This window comes from Lipophrys pholis (assembly GCF_963383615.2).
Source record: "Lipophrys pholis genome assembly, chromosome: 21".
NCBI classification, from domain to species: Eukaryota; Metazoa; Chordata; class Actinopteri; order Blenniiformes; family Blenniidae; genus Lipophrys; species Lipophrys pholis.
Genome location: NC_137649.1, coordinates 17982975 through 18008372, shown reverse-complemented (window position 1 = coordinate 18008372; position 25398 = coordinate 17982975). Strand labels below are relative to the sequence as shown.

Here is a 25398-nt window from a genome sequence, read left to right as displayed (position 1 = left end):
GTGCAATATTTTTAGATTATAAAGTGCATTGACCCCTTGATGCATAACATGGGCCAAAAATAAATAATTTAATGCAATGAATACAAACTATTTTAAAGATTAGGCCCAATTGAAACTAAATTAGGCTGTATGTGGTCTCTTGATAAAAATTAGTTTGACACTCCTGACCTGCAGAATGCAGTGAGCACACTTGCAAAGCAAACACTCAGAATTAGTCAGGTGACCGTGGTGAGACAAGTTAGTTTTACCTTACTGATGAGGTGTTGTTGCAATACAATTCCAAAATTACATTGCAATATACGTCAATACTTATTATAATTTTTTCATCACCCTTGCTTGTATAATTGTTTTTGAAATATTTTCAAACAAAGATGATATGTTATTCATTCACAATAACAGTATTATTTCCTCTCAGTTTGTATTTTGTTGCAGTTGTAATTGCACAATGGTGACAAGCAGGGGGCGCTCGCTATATAAGTCTGAGCCACTCTGGGTCAGTTGACTGATGGCAGCCAATCACAGGGCGCGCAGGCGGCGGTGGCCCGCCCTGCAGTGTGGTGCCCTGAGAGTTGTCAAGGTTTTGGTTGTGGAGTATCCGAAAGAGGAGAAAGGGCGGTTACGCGTGTACAATGCCGAATAAAACAAAAAAAGAAAAGGTGAGTCTGAGAATTATCCAGCGCGTTCGATTCCTAATGTTGAAAGTTCACATGCGGGACGTGTATTATCAGTTACACCTACCAGTGCAGTGCCCAGTAATCATTCCCCCAGCTAGCCGCTATCCCGACGGCGTGTTGGCGCTCGGACCTCGTTCCTCTCCCTGGTTTAACTGCAACACAGTCACAACACATTAACGTTTATATGTATTTACTCGGTACACGTTGTGTGTGCGATCCACGTGCACGTTCTGAGGTCTCCTCCCGACTGAAACCCGTTGGCTGTGAAATAACGGGAGCTAGCTAACAGCAGAGGAGTGTGAGACTGGGCGGGCAGGCAGCCTATATTTAGCCCGGGTCTGTACGTTCACCCGTCTGACTGCTTTTCTCGTGTTGTTATCACGTCAAATGGTTTTTAAAAAAATGTAAAACTGTCTTTCTCCCGCAGGAGTCTCCGAAGTCTGGCAAAGTGGGGAAGAGTGGAGGGCAGGATAATTCAGAGCATGAGGTGAGATCAAGCAGGACACTTAAATAAACACACTGCCAACCTGGTGATGGAGATGTTGCTTTATTGAACTACATTATCAGTGAATTAACCTGCAATGATGATGTAAGACATGTTTCATTACTAGACTTGTCACTGATCCAATGTGCCATTTGGTTAAAGTAAATCGATTTTCATTTGGCAACTTTTAGCCAAATCTTCAATACACATTACATAATTTTAGAATGAGCAGTACAAGAAATCATGTAGGTACTCAGAAACTAATTCAGTCAACAGGAAGCATCCTGCAAAGGAAGCAGCCAAAACATGCATGCTCTCAGTGGCTATGTTTCCTTAAAGGCCTTGTTGATATAAGTTTTTTTTCTTTCTGTAACATAATAGATATGTTTTAATCCTTTGGGGACAGCTTTCTCTGTAGTTTATGTTTCAAATTGCCGCGCTGTATCCACAAACTAATGCTAAATGTGAGTCACTGTCGTAGTTACTGACTCTGGAATTTGTGTTGACATGTCTGTGGTAGCACATCTGCCTCCCAAGGAAATAATGACCCGAGTCTGAACTGAGTGACAGACAGTTATATGCTTTGGATCTCACGTTATCGTGACTGGAAAGGTTTGTTGACACAAAATGGATTTCACCAGGATCAGAGCTGCCTTTCGTGTGACCGTTGCTGCTGTTCGTAGGTGATTTTATTGCAGTTTAACTCATTTGCTTCTTATCAGTTATTTTATCACCCTTTATCAGGGTGTTTCTAAATAGCAGGTTTTCATTTGCAACACTACATTTGTGCGAGGAACTGGTTAGATTCACTTTTAACACTGCTTCCAGTTTTGAATACTGTGTTGCATGCATGCAAAAAAGGTGATAAAGGGTTAGGGTCTTGTCAGTTTTTAAAAAAAATAAATAAAAAAGAGATAGTGCTAATCAGAAATCAATTTCTTTAAATAAATGGCTCTGATTTTCTGATTTGTCTGTGTATATATATATATATATATATATATATATACACACACACACCCATGGCCCTGTTAATGAACTTCCTGTATCTGCCAGCATCTGTTGTGAATCATTACATCACAGTATTGAACCGAATGGCCATACACTGTGCTTTTGATATTATATAAGGACATTTATTGTGACCAGGCACCTCGTATTGTTGAAACCATTCCTATATCACGTGAAAAAAAAAAAAAAGTTGACGAATTCTAAATGCAGCAGAATCAAAACATCACTGAGCCTTAAGGAAAGGTAAAACTATGGCTGGTTAGATCCTTGATGCACTCATCATTATTATGACATTGCATGGCAGCTGACCGTCAGACCTTTTCTTTAATATATTCTCATAGTTCAGATGAAGTTTAAAACTAAATTTTATTTAAATGCCACAATGCTTTCCTAGACATTGTGCTTAATTTAATTTGATAGCTCTTATGTTAATTAATTCTAAAATGGATGATTCCCTCCTGTTGAAATCATTTTTCTAAGCTGCTGGTTTCAGCCTCTTTTTTTATAATCCTGCATGTCGTTGTGTGTCAGCAGCCATGCAGCTGCTTTATTGCAGCAACCTTGTGTCAACTTGAAATTGCCAGGCTACAAGTTGTTGTTGTCATAACCTCTCCCATCCTTTTTTATAATACCAACCAGAGGTTATTAAGACTAAATGATATGTTTTAGTAGGTTTTATTTCTTGTGTTGGCAATAAACAAACTCTAGGTATGAAATCAGAGAATCATAGGTTACCAAATGTTCTGCTTTTGGCTAAAGCGTTTCCACTAATTCATTACGAAAGCTGACTTTTCTTTTCCACTTCACTCGGCAGCTTTCTGGTGCCACCTCGTAAGCTTGTGTTCTGTACTGCAGCGCAGACTTTAGCCGGGTCTTAAATGAATTTGATAAATCCCCTGTGACTCAGACTAACACGGCTCCATGGCCGCTTCTGGTGAAGTGAGCTCTGTGCCATCAGGTGTGTGTTGATGAATGGATCCTAGCAGGCAGGTGAACTCAGCTGTGAGAGACTCGCCACATTTGGGAAATGCCACACCAGGATTTAGATTAAACCCTCCAAGACTTTCGGTTTGTCGGATGCACAGCTGGTCCACTTGATCAGTGGCGTGCGAGGCCGTGATGGTTTGTTGTTGTTTTTCTTCTCCTCCGTGTGAACTTGATGAGTGTCCTGATGCATGTACTTTTGCAAACAGTATTTTGTACATTGGGTAAACTGTACTGCTTTACGGTAGTTGCATAATACATCAGTCCATCTTGTTTAGCGTCTAGTAACATACTGTATATAATTAAATGTAGCAGTCTAGCACGTGGAAGTCAAACTGCTTGGCCAGTGGCTACATGCACAAGACGTTTATGAGATTCTTGAAGTGATGCTTGCCCTCTAATTCGCACTCTGCACCTCAGTTTAACATGTGCTTGTTTTAGCTCGGTACAATTAATGATGTATTTTCTTTTTTTTTTCTCTTGTTTCAGCAGAACTCAAACAGGAAAGCAAGCAATAGCGTTCCTCCGACGACTCAGCTGCTAAAGGGGAAGCAGCCAGGTTCCCAAACACCTGTCAAAAAGGACAAGAGACAGAGTTCCTCTCGCTTCAGTCTGAGCAACAACAGGGAGCTGCAGAAACTGCCTGCTTTTAAAGGTATTTACCTATACGACAACCCTAAATCTGTTCACCTAATCACATAATGAACTAACTACCCAGAGCTCTAGATTTGAGTCGCTCGCCTGTAAGTAAGAGTCCATACAATCCTCTGTTGATATGTATTGTGATACATTTTGGTTGAGCAAAATATTGAATTATAGCGTTTGAAAGCCTGAATTTAAATGTAATTTAGGGTATTTTGTTTTTCTTTAGGTGTTGAGGAAAAAAAAAAATAGACATGCAGTGTTTGCTTGATGTAAAGACGGAAAAAATCCTGTAATTTGGACATAAATGCAGGCCTCGCACATGCATACTTCTCTGCACATACTTGGTTATTTAAAAACTCGTGTCCTGCTGAAATGTCGTCAAATATCTTCTTGCCACATCACCCTCGTTTTATACCGAGCTGAGCATGACATTATGCAATGCCAGGAAACAAACAGGATGTACACGGCATGGATTTTGCACTGGATTTAACCCAAGTGTCTATATTTAGTAGTAATCCAGAGATAAAGCTTTAATTCCATGGTCCTTGTCTTGCCAGTGACCAGATAAGAAATGTCTCGCTCCAATACTAGTATTCGTTTTCCTGTTTTTTTTTTTTTTTAAACTTCAGACCTTTAAATCCTATTTACCTTTAATGCCAGATGGAAGTGCAAGACATTGCTGTTCGTCCTCCTGGGTATTTTGTCTGTACATGTTTCTGTATCTGCAGGCATGAATACACAACACACTTCTCCCTCTTCATTTATTTTCTTGTTTCACTTTAACAATACTTCATGTTATGACTGCATGGGAAAAAATGAACATATTTTGACAAGGTAGGCTGAAATGTACAAAGAAAAACAGTTTTTTTTATTTTTTTTAAGCTCACGGTGGCAGCATCATATTCAGTAGTAATAACCAATTCAAAAACAAAAATGGCAAATCAAAAGATGGGAATAAAAACAGACCATGACAGAATTCTTGTTTGTGGGAGTTTTGTGGAAGCACCTGCAGCGTCCCCCAGTCAGTGATTCATGGTAATCATCGGATATATGCCTCGCAGCTTAGGAGCAAATAGGGAGAGATATACGTCTCCTCCCAAGGACAGATATTTTTTTATGTTGTGAAATTATTTCCAGTTAATGCTACAGCAGTGACAAGTTTATGAGCCTTGTTGTGGGGACTCGCAATTTCATTGATTCACGAGTGGAATACCTGCGATCCCAGCATCTTCATATGGTAAAAAGCATCTTTATGTGCTTAGATTTTCTAATACATCTTGGATCCGTAATATGCATGAGCTCGACTCGTCCAGTTTTCTACTGTATGAAAAGCGAAAAAACCACTGAAAATAGTTCATTCTGTGACTCAACAAAAATATACCTCCTCTGAGAACATTTCCCTCTCCATTCAGTGTTTTCACAAGATAACAATAAAATGCAAAAACCTAAAACAATACCTGGGTCTTTATCTTTGTTCGGCATTACCCTTGTACTGTGTGGAGAAGCCCATAAGCATAACCTAATTTCAGATAAAGCCGGCTCACTTCCCACACCCCGAAGAGAGCGTTGATAACATTCTGCCAAACATTATCCCACAGTGACCTGGGAGATGTTATCACTCCGTCCTGTCCAAACGGGCTCCTCGCTTGGCTTGTTTTCATTCCAGGCATGTTCACCACCTCCTGATGGAAACACATGTCCGTGAGTCCATCCTGCAGGGCCTCAAAGTCGAGGCGAGCCTCAAACACTCCTAATAGACCTTGACCATGAGCTCATGTGGGCTTCTCACGACTGCAGAGCACATTTTAACTGCCCCGGCTTTTACATTCTGTGACACCGTAGTGGAATTGCTCACGTGTTGTCACCTGTGATGTGCTTTTTTTTTTAAATTTCAAATACACACAGATCAGGACATTTTAGTGTGCTGTAAATATTTGCAAAAGCTTTGACTTTGCATGTTCTACTTTGTTTGTTATGTATGAACTGTTGAATAACGTGCCAGAAAGCACAGGACAATTGCTTATTCTGCATAGCACCTTATTTTTTTTTCCCCACATGGTTTGTCGCCACCTGCTGGTGAGATAGTCAGTGAGATGTTTTAGGAAATGTTGATTTGCTTAAAAAAAAAAAGTTTTTAGGAGAGAAATATTTACATTGTTGCCACAACAAGTTTGTTTTCAAGCTGGCATTTTATCAAGCGATCTATTTTGATTTCATAACCACAGAACCATAAGACATTTCACTTAGCAAACTCTTAATATTCAACTAAACATGTTTTAAATACCTTTAACACATCAAATTGTTAAGAGGCTTCTGCACAGTTTGATGATGTTCCGTGTATTTAAAAATGGAGGTTGGTACAGGACCAATGAGACGGTCAAAGCACCGAGGACTGGGGTTTTCCTGTGATTGTGCTCTGGAAAACGTCTTATATCTAGATGGACCTGAGGCACAACTGTAAATAAATCTTTAGCGTTTATCTGAAGTTGCCAGCGCATTTCAACATAGTGTTTGTCATATTCTTTTGGGAAAATGTAACCATTTAGATAATATTTTGCTTCAAAATCCATGATATAAGTTAATAAAAACATTTTTGTAAATGAATATAATATAGATAGAGAGCTACAGGCAACATCTGAGCTTCAAGAATGATGGGAAATACCAGACAGCAAATTAACTAAAATTATTGTCATTTTGAGCACCTTGTTTTTATCAACTTGCCAATAATCAAATTATAATCGAATGCTAAGCAGTAAAACATGTAGGGTTTTTTTTCCCATTCAGCAGCAGTGAGCACCAACCAGTGGTGTCGTAAGGTTTATTGTACAGTGGCTCCAACTCTCAGCTCACGGATGATCTGCTGCTGACGTCTCTGTGCGACATACCACAAGGCACCTTCATAGTTTGTGTAGAGTCCAGCATCGAGTTCTTTTGGTGGCCCATGATGAACTGACATATTATCTGATGGTGCCGTTGTAAAGTTTTACAAGTGTTAAAACGGTGTGTATTCATGTCAAAGATAGAGATTTAGCTTCAGCTGTAGTTTTCAGGAAATCATTTCCAGTCATACAGGGTACTGAGTTGTAACTGAGCATCTATATTACAAGGTTATATAGTCGGGAGGGGAATGTCATTGCAATCAAAATGTTATCATGCCAGAGGTTTGATGGAACACATGAAATGACTTTCCTTCCCACATGACTTGTGAAACCAAGAACCTCTGTGGTGAAAAAGTAACTAAACTGTAGTATTGATGAGATGTCCTCCTTTGTGTCATCAGGTGTTGGAGAAGGAATCCCCCCCCCCCCCCCCCCCCAACGTTAACTTTTTAAAACACGCAAAACATAACTCACTCGCTGTGACTGCTGTTAAAGCCGAAGCTACTTTGTAATGATTTTAGTATAAAGTTTGCAATCCAAACTGTTTCAACAAAAGGCACGTGGAATAAGAGCAGCCATGTGAAGAGACCTAATTTTTGTAATGGCATTGAATCAAATAATGTTCTCGAACTTTCACCAACAAGCTACTTTGTACAACCCTACAATGAATTATTTTGTAGGTTTTTTTTTTTTTTTTTGTCCTGTGGGTATGCATGCAGTGTTTTTTGTAAGCAGTAATGTTCAATGTATTGTACAATAACTCTTCTTACAGTCCATAATAGAATAAATGCTCGTTACCCACAATCGGTAATGTCAAATTAAAGCAAACTGTTTCTGTTAAAACATTATTATGGACTCAATATAAAACTCCTAAAAGTTAATATATTTAGTACCAACTATCTTATAGGCATGCCGCCACAAAGTAACTCTCAGCCTACTGGTTTTTCTTCATATCCTCACTCTCAGTATGGACATAATGTCCTATTAAACATGACATTTCTAATTTGAACAAATGACTTGAATGTGGAAAGAGCTGTGTTTTTCATATCACTGAAACCTGCTTTAGGGGAAAATAATGTTAAGCCACTGTTGTGAGATCACCCCCACCCCCCACCCCACCCCGTCCTCAGCTGTGTTGATTGGTCTTTTTCTCCAAATAGATGTGAGCCTGAAGCGCTTGCACAGGACCACAGCGTTGGAGATCAGCAGACCTGTAAATGAACCACTCAGCTGTGTGTTCCAGGCGCTCCTGCTGCTGTCGGTGATGCGTTTTGCGAAGGTTCTGCTCGTTGTCCTCTCCACGTCCCGCGTTCTCTCTCTTACTGCTGCCACCAAAAGCTGCCGCCATGATGAATGCATGTGCAAAACGTGTGGGTGTGTTTGGTGGTGTCTTGTTGTGGTCAGAACAACAGATCGTCAGATGGAGGTTTGCCCCATGACTCGGGAACAGAATGACAAGAAAGGAGCCTTTATGTGCCCAGACTCGGCTCTGCTGCCACTATACTCCGCTACTGTATGTATTAAGATCCACCAGACTCGATTTAACAGTGCTTCTTTGTGGCTTGGTCTTTGTGCTGAGGGTTAAATTCATACTGATTTCATGCAGTGTCTTTTATTTAAAGGTTTTCAAGGCCTCTAAAGAATTGCCTGCAATTTAATCTGTAGGTCTTTATTAAAAAAAATACATAAAAAAAAAAAAAAAACTGAGAATATGATGCCGAATGAGATGTCTCGGCCTGACAAAGCCCAACAGATACTCAAACCTGCAAAGCAGGAGTACAGACGAGCTGTCCCACTGTCTTTGCTGTTTAAAGGAAATCCAACAGATCATGTGTTTCTGCTCAGTACACCAACTCACTGAAGACACAGTGGGGCTTTGACCGAAGAGTACACACTGCTTCACTGTGAAACTCTGGTTCTTTTCTATCATCTTTAATGATAAAAAAAAAAGATTTTTCAGTCGTGCACAGATGCTTATACTGACATTGGTTGGTGCCTTGTTTTGTTAATGATTGATGTGTGTGTGTGTGTGTGTGTGTGTGTGTGTTTTGTTTTTCGATGAACTTTCTTCATCGCTGTAGCTTTGCCCTTTTCCTGCAAAGCAGCGTCTTGTCCTCAGTGGTGAGCGCTGAGACAGATTGTGGCTAACTGCACATACACATCCTGTGTTGCTCGTGTTGAGACTTCCTGCCTTCCTGTTTCTCTGCTGCATACACCTGAGCGCTCAGGCTGTGCTCCTGGAGAGCCATCTGTCACACGATAACAGACGTGCGTGCGAACAAAGATGGCACATTTGCAGAAATGGCCACTGGCTATGTCTGGCCGCTGTTTCATGTAAAACAGAACTCGGCACGTTTATACTTGTTTTCTATGTGGCTACATTTGTTGTACTTTTTTTTGTTTTTGTTTTTTTTTACATGCAATTTATTAGAGTGTAGTTTGTTGTGTTTTGGACTGTAAATGAAACTCTTGGTATGACATTCAGTGTGACTGAAAACGTGTTGTTCCCGGTGTTAATCTCACATCTATATGTATTGGTAAGACGCAAAGCTGAATTGAGGTCTGGTGTGTGCTTTAAACTCTTGACAGATGTAGCCGCTCGTGCTCTCACAGTGGCCCCCCCACCTCCTGCCCACTAGCCAATCCCTTCCCTCATGTTTATTTATCCTGACAGTCCGCCCATGTGATTGCAGCCAGCCAATGGCGCGGCTGCTGTGGGGGATGACGACACTAACTAGCTGGTTCCCTCCAGCAGCAGGGGAGCTTCATTTTCTGCTCTGAGTGTTCGTGTTAAAATGGAGGCTGGCTCCTCGCCTTAGCCTGGGCTGCCCTCTTTTCCCCCGTCTCCTGCCTCCGCTCACTGATGTTGGCATGTGCTAGAGCAGCCAGTGGGATGGTTCTGGATGCACCCAGCTCCAATGGGCCTTTCCAGCCTGTGGCCCTCATGCATTTTAGAGGTGAGAAATGGGAAATCTGCCTCTCCTGCTGCTCTGTATATATGTTTCAAGGAAAGGTAGGCTTTAATATTGTTGTCACTTAGCAGCTGCAAATGAGGGGATTTTTTTTTTGTCTGATTTAGATGACTCTTTTGCTAGTTTGTACACAATATTGTGGTTATTTGTCGTCTGAATGTTGTTGCCGTGAGTGTTTGGAGAAGAGGAAGCGTGTGATTGTGTATGTTTGTCAACGAGGAAGGGTTTTGCCAAGACATTGCATAGCTTAGCTTCAGTCGAGGAGGGAGGGAGGGAGAGAGTGAGTGAGTGAGGGAGGAAGAGTGCTAGTTTTGAGTCTCCCCTCCCCCACAGAGACTCCTGATGTCATAGGAAGTGAGGTCAAAGCTTGTTGGTTTGTTGTGTGGCTGTACTATGTGTTGTGTATGGATGTCACAGTGGAAATACTCTGTGCATGTGTTGCATTGAGCATGTAAATCAAGAGAACAGCTGTAAATGTTTCTTAATGGCATAGATTCAAGGCCGTTTGTCTTACAGCCGTTTTGACATTCACCAGGAAACGATGAACATGTAGAACACAATAGTTGGTTTTGGCCAGAAGTTTGTTTCTTGTTGTGCTTTATGAGGTTGTTTAACTGGCCCCTCATGACATTTTGACGCACAGTGATAATTGTAGAGGAGTGGAGGCACAAAGTCACCTGCTTTTAATGAGATGGATGCCTGCGTTGCCTCGGGAGGTGTGCACACTGTTTGCCAGTAGTGGCACTTCTAATGATCAGTTTGTGGCACAATGTTGGAGTCGCCATTTATTCTTGGTGGCAATCTGTGGGGCTTCCTGTGTGCGAGCTGGAGCCCTCAGATGAGGAAAGGTTATTTGCCCATCCATGCAGAGATGCCCATGTGGGAAGTCTGCAGCTGCACAGCACGTCTCTTAATATTTTAGGCTTGTTCAGAAACCCTAGTGCTGTTGTGTAATAAGAGCTGGTAGACCTCTTGGCACTCAGGGGCTGATGGGACGAGCTGGACCTGTGTTCCAACTCGTTGGACAATCAGAACAAGCCTGGTAGACATGCGTACGTGTTCTTCACCTGAATTAAAGCGGCACAGCTCACTTTTCCCTTTTTTATGGCGCTTACGCAACTTAAACTTAAAGCCTCTTATTCAGTTTTATTTCCGATTGCAACAGGTAAAGAATCACTCTCTTTGTTAATGCTAAAGCTGTCGGTCCATTAGAATATTTTTAGCCAGCCACTCAATTATTTGTACTTTTCTTTCATAGTAAAACATTCTGTAATTTTCCATCGGTTTTCTATACCACTTTATCCAGTTCAAGGTCACAGGGAGTCGATCACCAGCTTACAAGGCTATGGGAGAGTTACACACACTTTTTCAATCATCAATGTACCTCACACAATCGAGAAAACCCACACTGAAAACATTTAAACTGGCCCAGATTTGAACACGCGATCATTTCACTGTGAGATGAAAACATTCACTACTACACCATCACTTTTGGGATTTTCAAAATTTTAATTTAGTAGAGTCAAAGCATTCCTCAGATGGATATCTCTTAAAGTGAAGAGTGAATAGGTCCAACAAAGTGACAAGTGCTTGATAAAGTTCACTTTATTTGAGAAGTTCTGTGTAACACTGCGCTGATGTGTCGCTGCCATCGAATGTTCTGGTTGGAGGTAGTAATTCAAATTCAAAAAAATACTTTGAGAGATATTCAAATGCCAATTTACACAAGATGAAAACTACTTTCGACTTGTCCACTGCACTGTCAGGATTATTATTATTTTTTTTTTTTACGTCATTAGGAAAGCAGATCTTTTTCCGCTCTGCACATTGCAGTGGGATGTGAGTGACTCTGTGGGTGTAGGTGCCTCGGAGGGACAAAAAGAGTACTTTTCTTCTGTGGATATGGTAGAATAAAATGTGGCACATTTATATCTTAATGGACAAACCATGTCAGTAACTTGAATCCCAAATTGTCACGTGTACCACCTGTTTTTCGACGCTCCTTTGACGCCTCGCCATTAATGAGTTAACTCTGACAGTTAAAGCGGAACTAAATACGTTCTGAAAGTACTGTGCGTGCAAAGAGAGCAGCCCGAACAGCAAATTGTTTTTTTTTTTTCCCCCCCTTAAACCATTAAATGCCACAACGTCGCATTAGAAAAGTGCAGCTTGTTGGAAAGAGCGAGCGAGAATAGAAATATATGTCTCTTTGCTCGGCATAAACATAGCACAGGAACATAAAGCCGATCATTGTTCCAGTTCCTCGTGGATGTGATCAGCAGAGGTGAAGCAAATTGCTTGTTGTTTGACCTTTTTAAATGAAGCCCTTCAGCTCCTGTTTGTGGATAAAAGTTTGGATGCAGTGTTGCGTTATGGAAAATCCACTACAGTGTCTCTAAATATATACTTGGAGATGTTCTGTATCTGAGTGCACAAACAAGTTATAAAAGCCGACATGAACTTGAGAGAAATCCTTCTGTGGTGTCTCGTTCGGCACTTTAAGGTATCTGAATTATAAAGACTGATTATAAAGCAAAAATATGTTTGGTGCAACAAATCAATACATAAGACCATATTGAATATAACAGTAAGTGGAGGGTGTCTGCTGCTGTGACTAATGTGGGTGTGAAGTAGAAGCCTGTTCAATGTCAGCAAGTTGCGCTCAATCCCTTAAATATGACTTGCAGTACTTTGTAAGTGATGAGTAGTAACAATGTGAGTGAGAAATGTCTGATAGCAGGTGCCAGTGTTTCCTACGTTCTGCACAGCAACTATTCAAAACAGTGTAACAGTAAAGTACAAGTTGTTTTAGTCATGCAAACCGATTTCCCTACATATTTGTTTGCCCAAATGAGTGTCTCGCACACTTGGTTTCAGGTGTACAAATGTCTGAATACATGAATAGACACAAACATTGCTTCAACTAGAGAGACTCCGGCCAAGTTTATGATATTATGAAGAGTAATTTTAAATATCTTGAAGGATCCTTGATAAGAACTCTTTTAATTATTTCACCATACCGTTTATTTTTGCTGCTTGGAAAAAAATAAGCAGTGTTTTTGTGAACATTTGTCTCAATGTTGGTCGTAGTTACTTACTCTTACGTGGTTCTTACCCTCAATTCCCATTACCTACTTTTTTTTGTCCGCAGTAAGTGAAAAACACAAACCATGTTTTCCTCAGTCAGATAGAAGTGTGCCATTTAACCTCAAAGTAGTGTCAGTACATCTCTGTCGGAATGAAGTCTTACTTCGTCGTGCATATACACCTACACCTCCAAAATTTAGAACACTATTGAAAACGCATTTCCTTCCGATTACATCCACCTTCGTTACATAAACTAAACCGTTTCAAGCATTTTATATTTTCCAAACTCAATCTATTATTTACCACCTATTGTTAAAAAGAAGGGAGATTTAGAAAAATAAATAAAAGATAAAATTTATCATTTGGAAACTTTCATATTAGTGTTGTGATTTCTTGGGAAATATTTTACGAATTGTTAAGAATTGTTGCCACAAACCTCTCTTCGTACTTGGCTAAATTCAGATGTCCTTTCCAAATGATCACACACACATTTGTTGTTGCATTAAGAGCTCTGCATTCATACCCTTTTGAAGAAAGCGTTGCCTGATTATTATTTTTTTTTGTCTTTGGCCTTAGTTAGTGTCATTCATGCTTTACAAGGTCAGTTTGACACACACGTCTCCAGGCTGCAGCCGATGATGGGATCAGTGTGAAAGCACCGGCAGCAGCCTGCACGCATCACTGATTAACATGGTCACCCCCTGGTCCAAAGTCCCCTCTCTGCCCGCCGTCACCATGGTGACGTACAGTGCACATTGTCGCCTGTTAACAGTGGGGGAAACAAGAGTGACATACAAATCACGGGCAGTGACAAACGGATCAATATTGCCTCATCGGATTGCATTTTGTTGTTAAAGCTTACCGTTGCACCGAATGCAGCTAAATTGCTAAGTTTTGCAGGAAAATCAGTTTGTCTGAAACTCGTCTTCTTTTAAGGGACAAAGACTGTGATATTGCTGGTTACTCAGTCCAGTTAGTATATCAATGAGTCCTATTGTGTCTTCCCTAAAAAAAACCCTGCAAGTTAATGACTTTGCACACACAGTTTTGCTTCTTGAGCAATAATGAGAGCTGCACATTCTAACAGTTTTAAAAATCACTGCACAGGTTATTGTAGCTTTGCTATAGTCCTAAATCTCCTAAAGCCTGACATGGCTCGACACCTTGTGTGCTTTGCAGAGGTTTTGATGTGTGCTTTGGGAAAGCCCTGTTGGACATCTGGGAGCAGACTTGAAACGCTTCCAAAAGAGCGAACAAATCACCGCGGTGCTCTTCTGTTTGTATTATCTCTCAGTGTATCTGAAAGGCAGTTAATTCTTTCGGCATTACCTGGAACCTGCTTTTCAAAGTGCAATATTAATAGAATCATTCACCTTTTCTTTTCTTTTTTACAATAAAAGCAGCTGATGAGTTGAATCCATTTTGTGCATGCTAACAAAAATCTTTATTTGATGTGGCTGGTGTGTATTGTGGTGAGAAGGAGCATGTGCTAGAACAGGACTGTGGTTGGCAGAGTGCAGAAGCTACACAAATGTATTTGGATCACAAGTCACAAGATCATAAGGGTGATACAAAGACAGGTGTGGTTGCTTTTTTGTCATGTTGATCTTGAGCCTCTGCATGTACAGTATGCATGTATGTATGCATGTATGGGGTATGTGTTGCTTTGCGGGTCATATTTTAAATCCCACTGTTTCCTCTTTTAGCCCTGACCATGTACAGTGTGATTGTGAGACTGATCGTGGGTGAATGTGACTGATGTCGTTATAATTTATTCATTCATTTATTTATTTATATCAGTGCTGGATCTCTTTCGAAATGCTTAGTTGTTTACACGACAACGAATACGAGTGTATCCGCAAAACTGTCTTCACTGCCGGGATCCACTGTGTCTGCACTTCTTCTCATGCACTGGTAAACAAACGTGATGGACCCGTAGTGGTATGACTCACGGTCCATATTCTTTCTCGTCCATATCAGTAGTTTTATAGTTGAGACTCACCCCTGATAGCACCTGATATGTCATCAGTCCATACGGATGTCGGGTTCTCTCCATTTTCTTCAAGCTACAGTGCTCCAAAATGAAGCTGCAGCGCCCTCCCGTGGCCTGGCATAATAACTACATCGTTGTCGGTGTGTCCGCTGCTGCAGTGTAAACGCACTCCTTTTTTTTAACGGATAAGGTGTTGTCACGTCAAACGTTGTTTAAACGGGGCCTGAGAAGGTTTTATTTTTACCCAAAACGAACAGCCACAGAGTACGAAATCTATAACCCCCCCCCTTTCCTCTGCCTCTGTTTCAGACGTGCCCCCCGCGGAGCAGGAGAAGCTGTTTATCCAGAAGCTGCGTCAGTGCTGCGTCCTTTTCGATTTCGTCTCTGACCCGCTGAGCGACCTAAAATGGAAGGAGGTGAAACGGGCCGCGCTGAGCGAGATGGTGGAGTACATCACCCACAACAGGAACGTCATCACCGAACCCATCTACCCAGAGGTGGTTCACATGGTGAGTGTCCATGAAGGATAACTCGTGGGAAAACGCTTCCAAGAATTTATCTTGAGCTCACAGATGTTTCGTATGATAAAAAGATCATAACTAATTAACACATTTTGTAATTTGAGAAGTCAACATTATCAGCTACTCTCTTATTTAGTTTCTTTAATAATCACACCATAAAGTTTGCAGAGTCTTTAGGGTGTCTAGCACATTTTAGTTCAGGGGACACACGCAGCCCAATTTCATCTTGAGTGAGCCGAACCGGTAAAATAGTGCCATAATAACCTTTTAAATTTAAACTTCAAATGGTTTATTTGTTGTGACGCAGAGTGTACCTGATGAAAATGAATTTTAATGGAACCTTCTGGTGCAAAATACAGTTAAATGTCTCTGAAAACATCTCCAATATCTGTTGCATTTTTCACGTTTTTCCAAACAGCATTGCTCTGAGACTAGTTTGCTAGCTTTCGTGGCAGCGTCACCGATATCTCATCTCAGGCCTCAGTGTTGTGTCTGCTACTCTTAAGAAGTAAAAAATTCAATTAAAAAAAAAAAAGTTTTCTTTAAAATATCCGCTATTTGCTCGGTGGTTTGGCGGTCCAGATTGAAGCCTCTTGCGGGCCGGTTTTGACACATGGGCCTTATGTTTGACACCCCTGCCTTAGGGAAAGCAAAGAACAGGTTGTTTCTTTTTTGTTCTTGGTTTTCACACCCCGTCGATCGACTTTGGCGTCAGACACAGCTTAAACAATGTTAAAAAAAAAAAGGAGCGTTCTGCTTTTGCGTCCTTTGTATCTTTCTGTCCGGCGAGGTGACAAATATGAGAGAGTAGCGTTTCAGCTCCTGTCTTCCAGGGTCACCACGGCGGATCATGTGATCTGCACACGCACAATGACTCCTCAGATGCACCCTGGGCAGCCGTTGTTAAAGGCCTCGCTCATATTTTAAATTGAGGAGTCCAAACTATCTTCAATCACAGAAAATTATATAAGTGGAATGTCACTTAATAGATGTGAACTGAAACACTCGCCCGCTATCCTACATTGATTTTAGTTTTGGTATTTTTCTTTGATCGGTTTTGTTTTTGTTGAGAAGCGTCATGGTTGTTGTAAAGTAATAGATCAGTGCAAACAACATGACTTAAAATGATGAATGTTGAAGACGTTTACAGTCAAGTTGTCCTTTAATATTATTCAGTGGTCTTGAAGTAACTCATTTCAAAAAGCTTGTTTGAGCTCCACCTAGTGTTCCTATTCATGATATTTTTTCATAGTGCAAGTAGTGGAAATCGAGAAGAATTTTTCAGTTCTTGTGGTTATTTGTAAAAAAATATGTTTTTAATCAAATATAGAAGTGTTGCCTAATTTAAAGAAGCATAATGCTTCAATCATTTATGATAAATGTCATCAAACATGTTATTACATTATCATTGTACTGCTAACGTTAATTACGCGTCTAATCTTTCTGCTGTCTGTCTGGCTCTGGGAGATTTAGCAGCGTGATTCATTCTTTCGCTGTGAAATTATTACTTAGTACTTGTCGAGTTGTCACGACTCTTTCCTTCAACACTTTATTTTATTGACTCTAAGTTGCTGAAAGCTTTACCCTGCTTGTTCTATGCAACCTTGAAGACCTGAAAGAGTCATCTGACTCAGGAGACTGAACCAAAGGGTTATTCATTATTATTATTAATTTTCCAATGTGATGCTCTATTTGATGAGAAGCATTTTTTTTTTTTCTTCTATTGCTTGGAGGTTTATTCTAGCCATGGGAAGAGAACTTCTCGTGGTTTCTATTGCCAGAAATATTTCCTGCTCATGGATCCCTTTCAGTTTGTTTCTCCTGCAGGCAGAAGAAAGTCACATGACCTCAGTTTGAACTTGAACCCAACCTGACTCCTTAAAACCTTCACTTTTAAATTTTATTTTATTTTTTTAGAGTGATCTATTCCTATCAGCCTCTGTTCATCAGCAAGAAGTTCATCTAAAGATTGCGAGCATTGGTTGTTTTGGACCCCGAGCATGTTCATTTGTCCGTACTGTTATTGATTTCCTACTGTACATCTACTGGAAATCAGTTCTCGTGCCAGATCTGCTTCCCCAAGCCAAATTACAAAGCCTTTGAAGATAATCAAAGCCCCGCCGGCCTCGGTGTCACATGCTAGAGCTGCAGATGATCAAGGTGCAAATTTCTCCCTCTCCTGCTCGCCGAGGCCGTATTTGATCAGTGCAGCAGAAAATGCAACGGAGCTACTAAATCAGCATTAAAATATCCTCTTCCTCCTGGCGCCCTGAAAGGCAAGGAGCCTTTGAAGTCCACTGATAGTTTTCATCATCAAAGTATGGCAACTGACACGACAAACTCCTTCATGGCAATGAAGAGTGTATTCTTATGTTAACACTGCTTCGGTTCTGCACACTGGGAAAATACTGTGAACAGACCTTTGGCTCACACCACAACAGTTCTTCCATTAGTCCGGCGCTCTCTTGGGGGGGCGGAGGAGTGTATGATTTCTCCTTAAAATATAAACACGTGAGTGTGTTTTGACCTCTGCTTGACGGCGCTCTCCAGGGACTCTCCAAATGTACTGTCTTGAAAATGGGCATAGACTCGGAGGGAAAATGGATGGATACTGCCTTCTTTACTTCAGGGAGATTTGTTGCCAGGTTTTTTTTTTTTTTTTTTTTTCTTTCTCATGCATTCATTGAAGAAAATATGGAAACGCCCATCTCTTTTCATTCATTCTCTCACAGAGAAAGCTCTGAATGTTTTAAAGGCAAAAGTGTATTTGTGAGGACTCATGTACAGTAACGTCAGATGTGTCAAAACCAATTCGTTTATCACGGGCATCTATATAGAAAGTGCAAAACCAAATGCACTTCAAGCGTCTATTGTTTGCAGTGTTGGTTTAAAAATAGCACATCCACCCATTCATGTCTTTTATATCCTTTTTTTTTTTTTTTCCCTGAGCAAAGTTCGCGAGGCACCAGAGACTGCACACACCCTGGAAAAGCCCAAATTCCAAACAAGCGCAGCCACCTGTTGCTCCAGTGTGCTCATTCACTTTCTGTATTTTGTTGGATCAGACATTCTGCGTTGAGCAACGCCAGCAGACCGCCAGCCAAGGTCTGAAGCCGTCTTGGTCTGACTGTACGTTCCTTCCATCTCCTCCTCAGTTCGCGGTGAATATGTTTCGGACGTTGCCGCCATCCTCCAATCCGACTGGTGCGGAGTTTGACCCGGAGGAAGACGAGCCCACGCTAGAGGCTGCATGGCCTCATCTACAGGTACGCAGACGCTCTGAAAAGTATTTATTTATTTATTTTTAAAGCATAGCTTCATTCAAAAACGATGCTCTTTTTTCTTTCTTTTCTTTTTCCACAGCTCGTCTATGAATTCTTCCTGCGGTTCTTAGAGTCGCCCGACTTCCAACCAAACATAGCCAAAAAGTATATTGACCAGAAGTTTGTAATGCAGGTGAGCTCACAGGATTCGGCTTGTCTGCATGGTGCTAAATGCCCCACGTCGCGTATTTCTGCCTTCAGTAACTCCGTCTTTTGTCCTCAGCTCCTAGACCTGTTTGATAGCGAAGACCCCAGGGAAAGAGACTTTTTAAAGACCACTCTGCATCGCATTTACGGCAAGTTTTTGGGCCTGCGAGCGTACATTAGGAAACAGATTAATAACATATTTTATAGGTAAGTGCATATTCCCAACACTTTCACTCGTGTCGCTGGCTTAAACAGCCTGGTGCTTTGTATAAACCTGTGTTGTGGGTTATTTTTCAGGTTCATATATGAAACTGAGCATCATAATGGAATAGCTGAGTTGCTGGAAATACTAGGCAGGTAAGATCCAACCTGCCGGTGTTTCTGGTTCTTGACTTGGGTTTCGCCGCTGCTTCTGAACGCTTCATTCTACTGTAGATTGGACGAAAACATCTGTTCTGTTCTTCCAGTATAATCAATGGATTTGCGTTGCCATTGAAAGAGGAGCACAAGATATTCCTGCTGAAAGTCCTGCTGCCTTTACACAAAGTCAAGTCTCTTAGTGTTTATCACCCACAGGTAGCGACTCTCTCAGTTGTGTGCGAACAGTAATCAGTGGTTATGATATTGGAGTTTGGTCACAAGTGAAAACGCGCTGTGTCTTTGTTTCTCAGCTGGCCTACTGCGTGGTACAGTTCTTGGAGAAGGACAGCACCCTGACGGAGCCGGTGAGTCGGATTATAACCAACCATCTTTTGTTTGGGTTGGATTCAATCATCCTTTGTGCTCAAAATAATAAAGGTGAGATGATTCCCCAAATCAAGGTGCGGTATTTAAACGCAGCAATTTGCAGGGTTCTTTTAAACAATATTACATTTGATTTGTCATCATAGTCTTTAATCAATTGGAATTACATGACAGGTCCTAAAGACGGCAGACAGCAAGTGAATTATGAGTCACATTTGCTGGAGGACAGTCAATTTTAGCGGTTTGATAACGGTAAAAGTGTAACAGGAAACTGTCAATCAAGTTTCCCTTGAGACATTTAATCTTAAATTTGATGTGGGTTGCATGACAGATTATCTTTCTCATGCAGCCTGTTTTAACACTGCGCGTCTGTTTGTGCAGACGGTGATGGCGTTATTAAAGTATTGGCCGAAGACCCACAGTCCCAAAGAGGTCATGTTCCTCAACGAACTGGAAGAGATACTTGATGTCATCGAGCCGTCGGAGTTCGTCAAAGTCATGGAGCCACTCTTCAGACAGCTGGCCAAGTGTGTGTCCAGCCCACACTTCCAGGTCTGCACCTCCGTGTAATACTCACAATATTGTGTTTCTGTGTTTTGCGTTGTTGTCCGTTGCACATATGTAACAGTGTTCCAAACTGTTGCCAGGTGGCGGAGCGAGCGCTGTACTACTGGAACAACGAGTACATCATGAGCCTGATCAGTGACAACGCTGCCAAGATCCTGCCCATCATGTTTCCAGCGCTTTACCGCAACTCCAAGACCCATTGGAACAAGTGAGTCCTCCAGCTGAGCCTCCTGCGGGGGGGGGGGGGGTTACTTAACTCATGTGACTCCTGGTAATATGTCTGTGTAGGACAATCCACGGGTTGATCTACAACGCTCTGAAACTTTTCATGGAGATGAACCAGAAGCTGTTTGATGACTGCACTCAACAGTTCAGGGCCGAGAAAAGCAAGTAAGGCATCAAAATGAGACGCGAGGGCTGTTCTTTTTTTTTTTCTTTTTTTTTTTCTTTTTTTTTTTTTCTCCACCGCATCTACACTTGATTTGAACAAGCTGATATAAATGTCAAACGAAACATCAGTCGGGTGTGATTATGAAAGGAAAGAGCCGCTAAGCAGATCAAGTAAATTAGGTAACTCCACCAACTCAGGTTTCGGATTCTGTACATTTTGAGTAAAAGTTTCCATTCAAAAACAAACCAAAAAAAAGCCTCTCATGCCTTTTTTTTTTTTTCTGATATTTTTGTGTCAGAGAGAAAGCCAAATGGAAAGAGAGAGAAGAAGCTTGGCTGAAGATTGAGAATCTAGCAAAGTCCAACCCACAGGTGAGCAAATAAAACATGTGAGCTTCCCGCTGCTCTCCATTTCTAGGATCTCCTGTGATCAACAAGTGCTTTGGTCCGCTTTCTGGTATAGTGAGAATCTGGAGGAACTGGTGGAATCTACATTTCTGTGCACAGATTTGCGAAAAGGGAGGGAATTGATTGGGAAAAGGGTCCGAATGAAGGCAAAGCCAGTCTTTCAATTTGTTCGATGTCTCTGCTTGTTCCTCCTGTAGTTTCTGACGTATGTTGACGCGATAGAATCAGACAGTCCAATGGACATGGAGACAGACGGGCCAATGCTAGACGATGTCAACATGCTAAAGAAAGCAGTAGAAGAAGAAGCCACACAGGTCAGTTTTCAGTTGAAGACGCTGCGCCTGGCAGGGTGACGATGTTCAAGAGGACTGTGCAACAGCGACACAGATTAAAAATATGTCATGGCTCAGGGTTGTGACCCAAAAAAAATAATAAAAAATGGAGATTTCTTTGACAAAATATATTTATTTTCACTCGAATTGAAATAAACTGAAGCCGGATTGGTGCAAAATACCAAACCAAAGGAAAACCTGCTTCCAGTTCTGGACTAGAGACCCACAAGTTCCCAGGAGGTGGGATTATTACGCGTGTAATAATAAACTGCAGAGAAATCAGAGATGGGAGTGCACCGCTACTCATTTAATATAATCAGCTATGGTTTATAAAGCCTCGCTGAATTTTTACAACCGGTTAAAACTACTTGTCGTTTTAACATTTCTCTCACTTATTTGGTGCTATAGAGCTACGACAGCAGATTCTTATAGAGGCGCACTGTTTGGCCTCGAACATTCGTTTTAACATTGTTACTTTTTATGTTGCTAAAATGAGTCTCCTCTCTGTTCCTTCACCGTGGAGGAATGGAGTTCTTTATTTGTGAGCTGTAGTGTGCCGATTGATCACGTTGTACCCAAAGTAGCTGTGCTCTCTTCACTGGCTCAAAATTTAGGTGTTGACATTCCCCAAAAGTACAGAAATGAACATTTCATCCAGTACGACGACAGATCAGACACTGTAGAGAAAATATTCCAAACCAGAACAGTTTGAATTCCATGTTTGGATCAGATTGAACTGTCGACAATAAAGAGGAATTTAAGAATAAAATTGAAATGCTAGAGAAAATCTTTAGTTTTCATTCTTGTTTTTTTTGATTGATTTATACGTGTGTTTTCTTCAGAGAACCTGAATCAGCATGTTGTTGTCACTGATCTTTGTGCCGTCCAGATCCAGAGAGATCAGCGCCGTGAACGTCCACTGATGCGGAGGAAGTCCGAGCTCCCCAAAGACATCTCCACTGTCACAGCCTTGGAGCTGCACCGAAGAGCCGAGGAAATGATCACGCACGACGGCCACTAAGAGACTCTCCCAGATCCACCGTAAACCAGCAGCGTCCACAGAGGAGCAACAGCCCCCCCCACCCACCCACCCACCCCTTCACCCCACCCCCACCCTCCGCACAACAACACAAAGTCTGGTATCTCAGTCCAGCTCAGCACAAGTCGCACCTGAACAGCCGCCGCACCACCCGACACGGAACAAATGTGTGAAGTCAAACATCCAATCCCAGATTGGCGTTCCAGGACAAGTGGTGCTCAGTCCTTCCTGAACCCCCCCACCTCTCCTCCTCCTCCCCCCGGTTGTTGTGCAGCAGAGACGTCTGTGGTGCTGGACAGTCCTGCATGGCCAAGAAATGCACCATTTCCTGAACTTCAGCCAAGATGCTCTTGTGTTGATATCTCCTTCTCCCTTTTTCCTCTCTACTTGTGTTTGTGGGGGTGTTTTGCTGCCCCCTTCTGGTCATTTTTCTCAGGTGTTCTGTTTTGGTGTGTAAGCTGTCTTTTTTTTTCTTTCTCTTTTTTTCCTTCTTGCCTCTTTTTTATAGATGTCAGGTGCTTGTTCAACTGATACGAGCCCACAACTGTAAACCTCCACAGAGCACGTTTTTGTTGAATTAAAAAAACAAACAAACAAAAAACTGAAAAGAAAAGAAGCACCGGTTGGTGAGAGAACGTCAGTTTCAATGTATTTAAAATGAGCTATTTTTCCTCATAACATTGAAACTGGACAGCTGTTTCTATTTTCCCTACATAGTATATTAGGCGCTCACTTCAAAGTGAGGAGGAGAAGAAAAAAAAAAAAAGCACTTCCTGTCTGTATAACTGATCTACTGCTTGCTATTATTTCACTTCCCCGTAACTGTGAAGATTTCTTGTGTTTATCAGGACAGGGTCGCCCATTTATCTGGATTGAAAAGCATAACATTACAGCTCTGTCACACAGGGCCGGTCTGACTGAGGTCCAGGCTGCAGCGTTTAGTTCTAACATGTCTCTGTTCCCATGTAGAAGCCTAGTTTGGTGCCGACGCTTATTTATTTAGTCCCTTTAAAAAAAAAAAAAAAGATGGCACAGGTCATGTTGGGTGTCAGGATAGTTTCCTCCATGTCCAGATCTAGTTTATTGGTCTCTCTGGGACGAGCCAAGCCTGGTTTTTCCTGCAGCCGGTTACACGATAAAGGGATTGTGGGATTTATTTTTAGTTGCCCCTTCACATCCAGCCACTGTAGGCGTGTGTTTGACACGGCCATTAACATTCAGTACAAGTCGGTCATTCATGTGGGGCTCATGAGAGGCCGGAGAGACGCAGTCGCCCACCCGGGATTCCCACGAGGCGTCCAGCAGGGAGAATCTGTGCCGATTGATTTTCTTTCTACCCTTCTCAAGCTCGTCCCTTTTTATTTAAGAAACCTCGTGTAGATTGCTTGGTAGAGGAGGGATGTTTGGTTAGACCAGGTCAAACATAAGCCTTTCTTTTCACAGTGCCTTTTGTAGTCTGAGGAGGGTTTGTTTCTCAACTGAGAATCGAGTAGCACCAATGGAAATGGATGATTATTAAAAGAATAAATACATTTAAAAAAAAAAAAATTAATAAAAATCTTATTTTCCTGAAGAAATAGAACAAGATGTGTTTTGAGTCTGCGCTCGGACTCCGGCGCATGTCTTGTCGAAGCTACAAGCTAGAGAGCGGAGGCAGCGTGGACGCCCCAAACCACTTCAGCAAAGAAGCACTTCCTGATAAAACTTGAAAGAAAATAGAAACGCAACGTGAAAAAAAAGTAAAGAATTGAAATCCGTGATGCTGTCTTGTCTTGGGTGTGTGGGGTCGCCTCTCCACGGTGCCTGTCGTTAAGAGCTCGCCTCAGCAACCCCCCCCCCCCCCCCCCCCCAACTCCTCCTCGTAGGCTTCGGCGTCTTTCACCTGCTCCTGGATGCTTGCAAGCTGTTTTGGTTTTCGTTGTGGTTTGATTCCTCCCTCGCCTGCAGAACTTCTTGTCAGTGTTTCAACTGAATGTGCAAATTGTAAATAATACTGCAGTCGCATCGTTTCCCCTCTCTCCGCGTTCGTCTCGGAAGAACAACAGTCACCGAAGGCCCTTGGCTGTCGTGGTGAGCCCCGCCCCCGTCAGTGACCTTTAAACCCTCTCACTGCTCGGCTGTCCGCGCCCCACCTGTGGCTGCAGTTCTTCTGGAAAAGGCTTTAATAATGGCTTCTTTGGAGCTCTCTTCATTTCGCATAAGCTTTTTTTCTTTATCTTTCTTTCTTTCTTTTTTTTTTTTTCCCTTTGGAAAGAGTCGTTATTACAAGTGTCCTTTAGTATAAGTCTCATACTAAATGGCTTCACCTAATATTGTACATATAATGTACTTTTATGTTATAACTATTATTAAATGGTAGATTTCATATTTTGTACAAAATATCCCGTGTACAGAATACAGAGGTTATTAGCAGCTGCAGACCGTTGGTATCTGGCACAGAGTTCAACACATGGAACTATTTACATTTAGAAAACCGTATAGAGTTTGGATAGTTTTTTATCTTTGTATTCTGACATTTTGTCTTTTTCTTTTGTTTTGTTTGTTTGTTTTTGGGTTTTATTTTAAATTTTTTCCACCTCCAGACATGTGTTGATCCCACATACATGAGCTTTTCGTGTGTGCTTTTATCCAGATCTCCAGTGGTGTACATCTATCTATATAAAGCAAATAAAGAGAACATGTGAGTTTTATATTTTCATCCTAAGAAAAACGGATCTGTGAGTCTTTATTGTTCACGCTCTCTCTATTATTGAATGGGCCCGTTATGGTGTTCATACGTGAGTGGCAATAGTTAAACACCGTTTTCCTTTTTTTTTTTTTTTTTTGATCAAACCAAAGAGCAGAATGAAAGTGTGTTCATGCCAAATGTAAGACTATTAGCGACCTCATTTGTTTTTTAGATCGATATTTCTGTGCTTTGCTGCCACCTGCTGGACAAAGACAGGAACTCGTAAATACTTGACCTATATCGATGATTGATCATTACCTAAAATTGTCCTAATTATACGCAACAATTTCTCGGTTTTATGCACTTTAAAGTATTATTCAGGCTGTGTTTTTAGTCTTTACCTTTGCCCCTAAGTATCTCTACTTGATATTGATTTTTATTCGTTCCATTTCAACTCAAGTTCCAGTACTTTCCTCTCTTTTCCTTGAATTTAGAACAAAGTAAAAGATGTATGATCTGTGTCATTGCTAATGATT

The 25398-nt window shown here is 41.4% G+C and overlaps 1 protein-coding gene across 7 annotated transcripts; it reads left to right on the top strand.

Annotated features, from left to right (window-relative positions):
• The first annotated feature begins 486 nt into the window (after positions 1-486).
• On the top strand, positions 487-23729 carry ppp2r5cb (protein phosphatase 2, regulatory subunit B', gamma b). Of its 7 annotated transcripts, none has more exons than XM_080490959.1 (16): positions 487-656; positions 1102-1161; positions 3640-3802; positions 15033-15232; positions 18400-18510; positions 18608-18700; positions 18791-18921; positions 19012-19071; positions 19182-19290; positions 19386-19439; positions 19840-20010; positions 20106-20233; positions 20314-20415; positions 20715-20787; positions 21021-21137; positions 22045-23729. In XM_080490959.1, the coding sequence occupies exons 1-16, from the start codon at positions 630-632 to the stop codon at positions 22174-22176; spliced, it is 1731 nt and encodes a 576-aa protein (XP_080347085.1). In that variant the 5' UTR covers positions 487-629; the 3' UTR covers positions 22177-23729. The 7 variants fall into 7 exon arrangements, with proteins under 7 accessions (XP_080347085.1, XP_080347087.1, XP_080347084.1 ...); XM_080490958.1 differs by having other exon boundaries at positions 540-656; positions 3637-3802; XM_080490961.1 differs by lacking the exon at positions 21021-21137 and having other exon boundaries at positions 22045-23723.
• The last annotated feature ends 1669 nt before the right edge of the window (positions 23730-25398 follow it).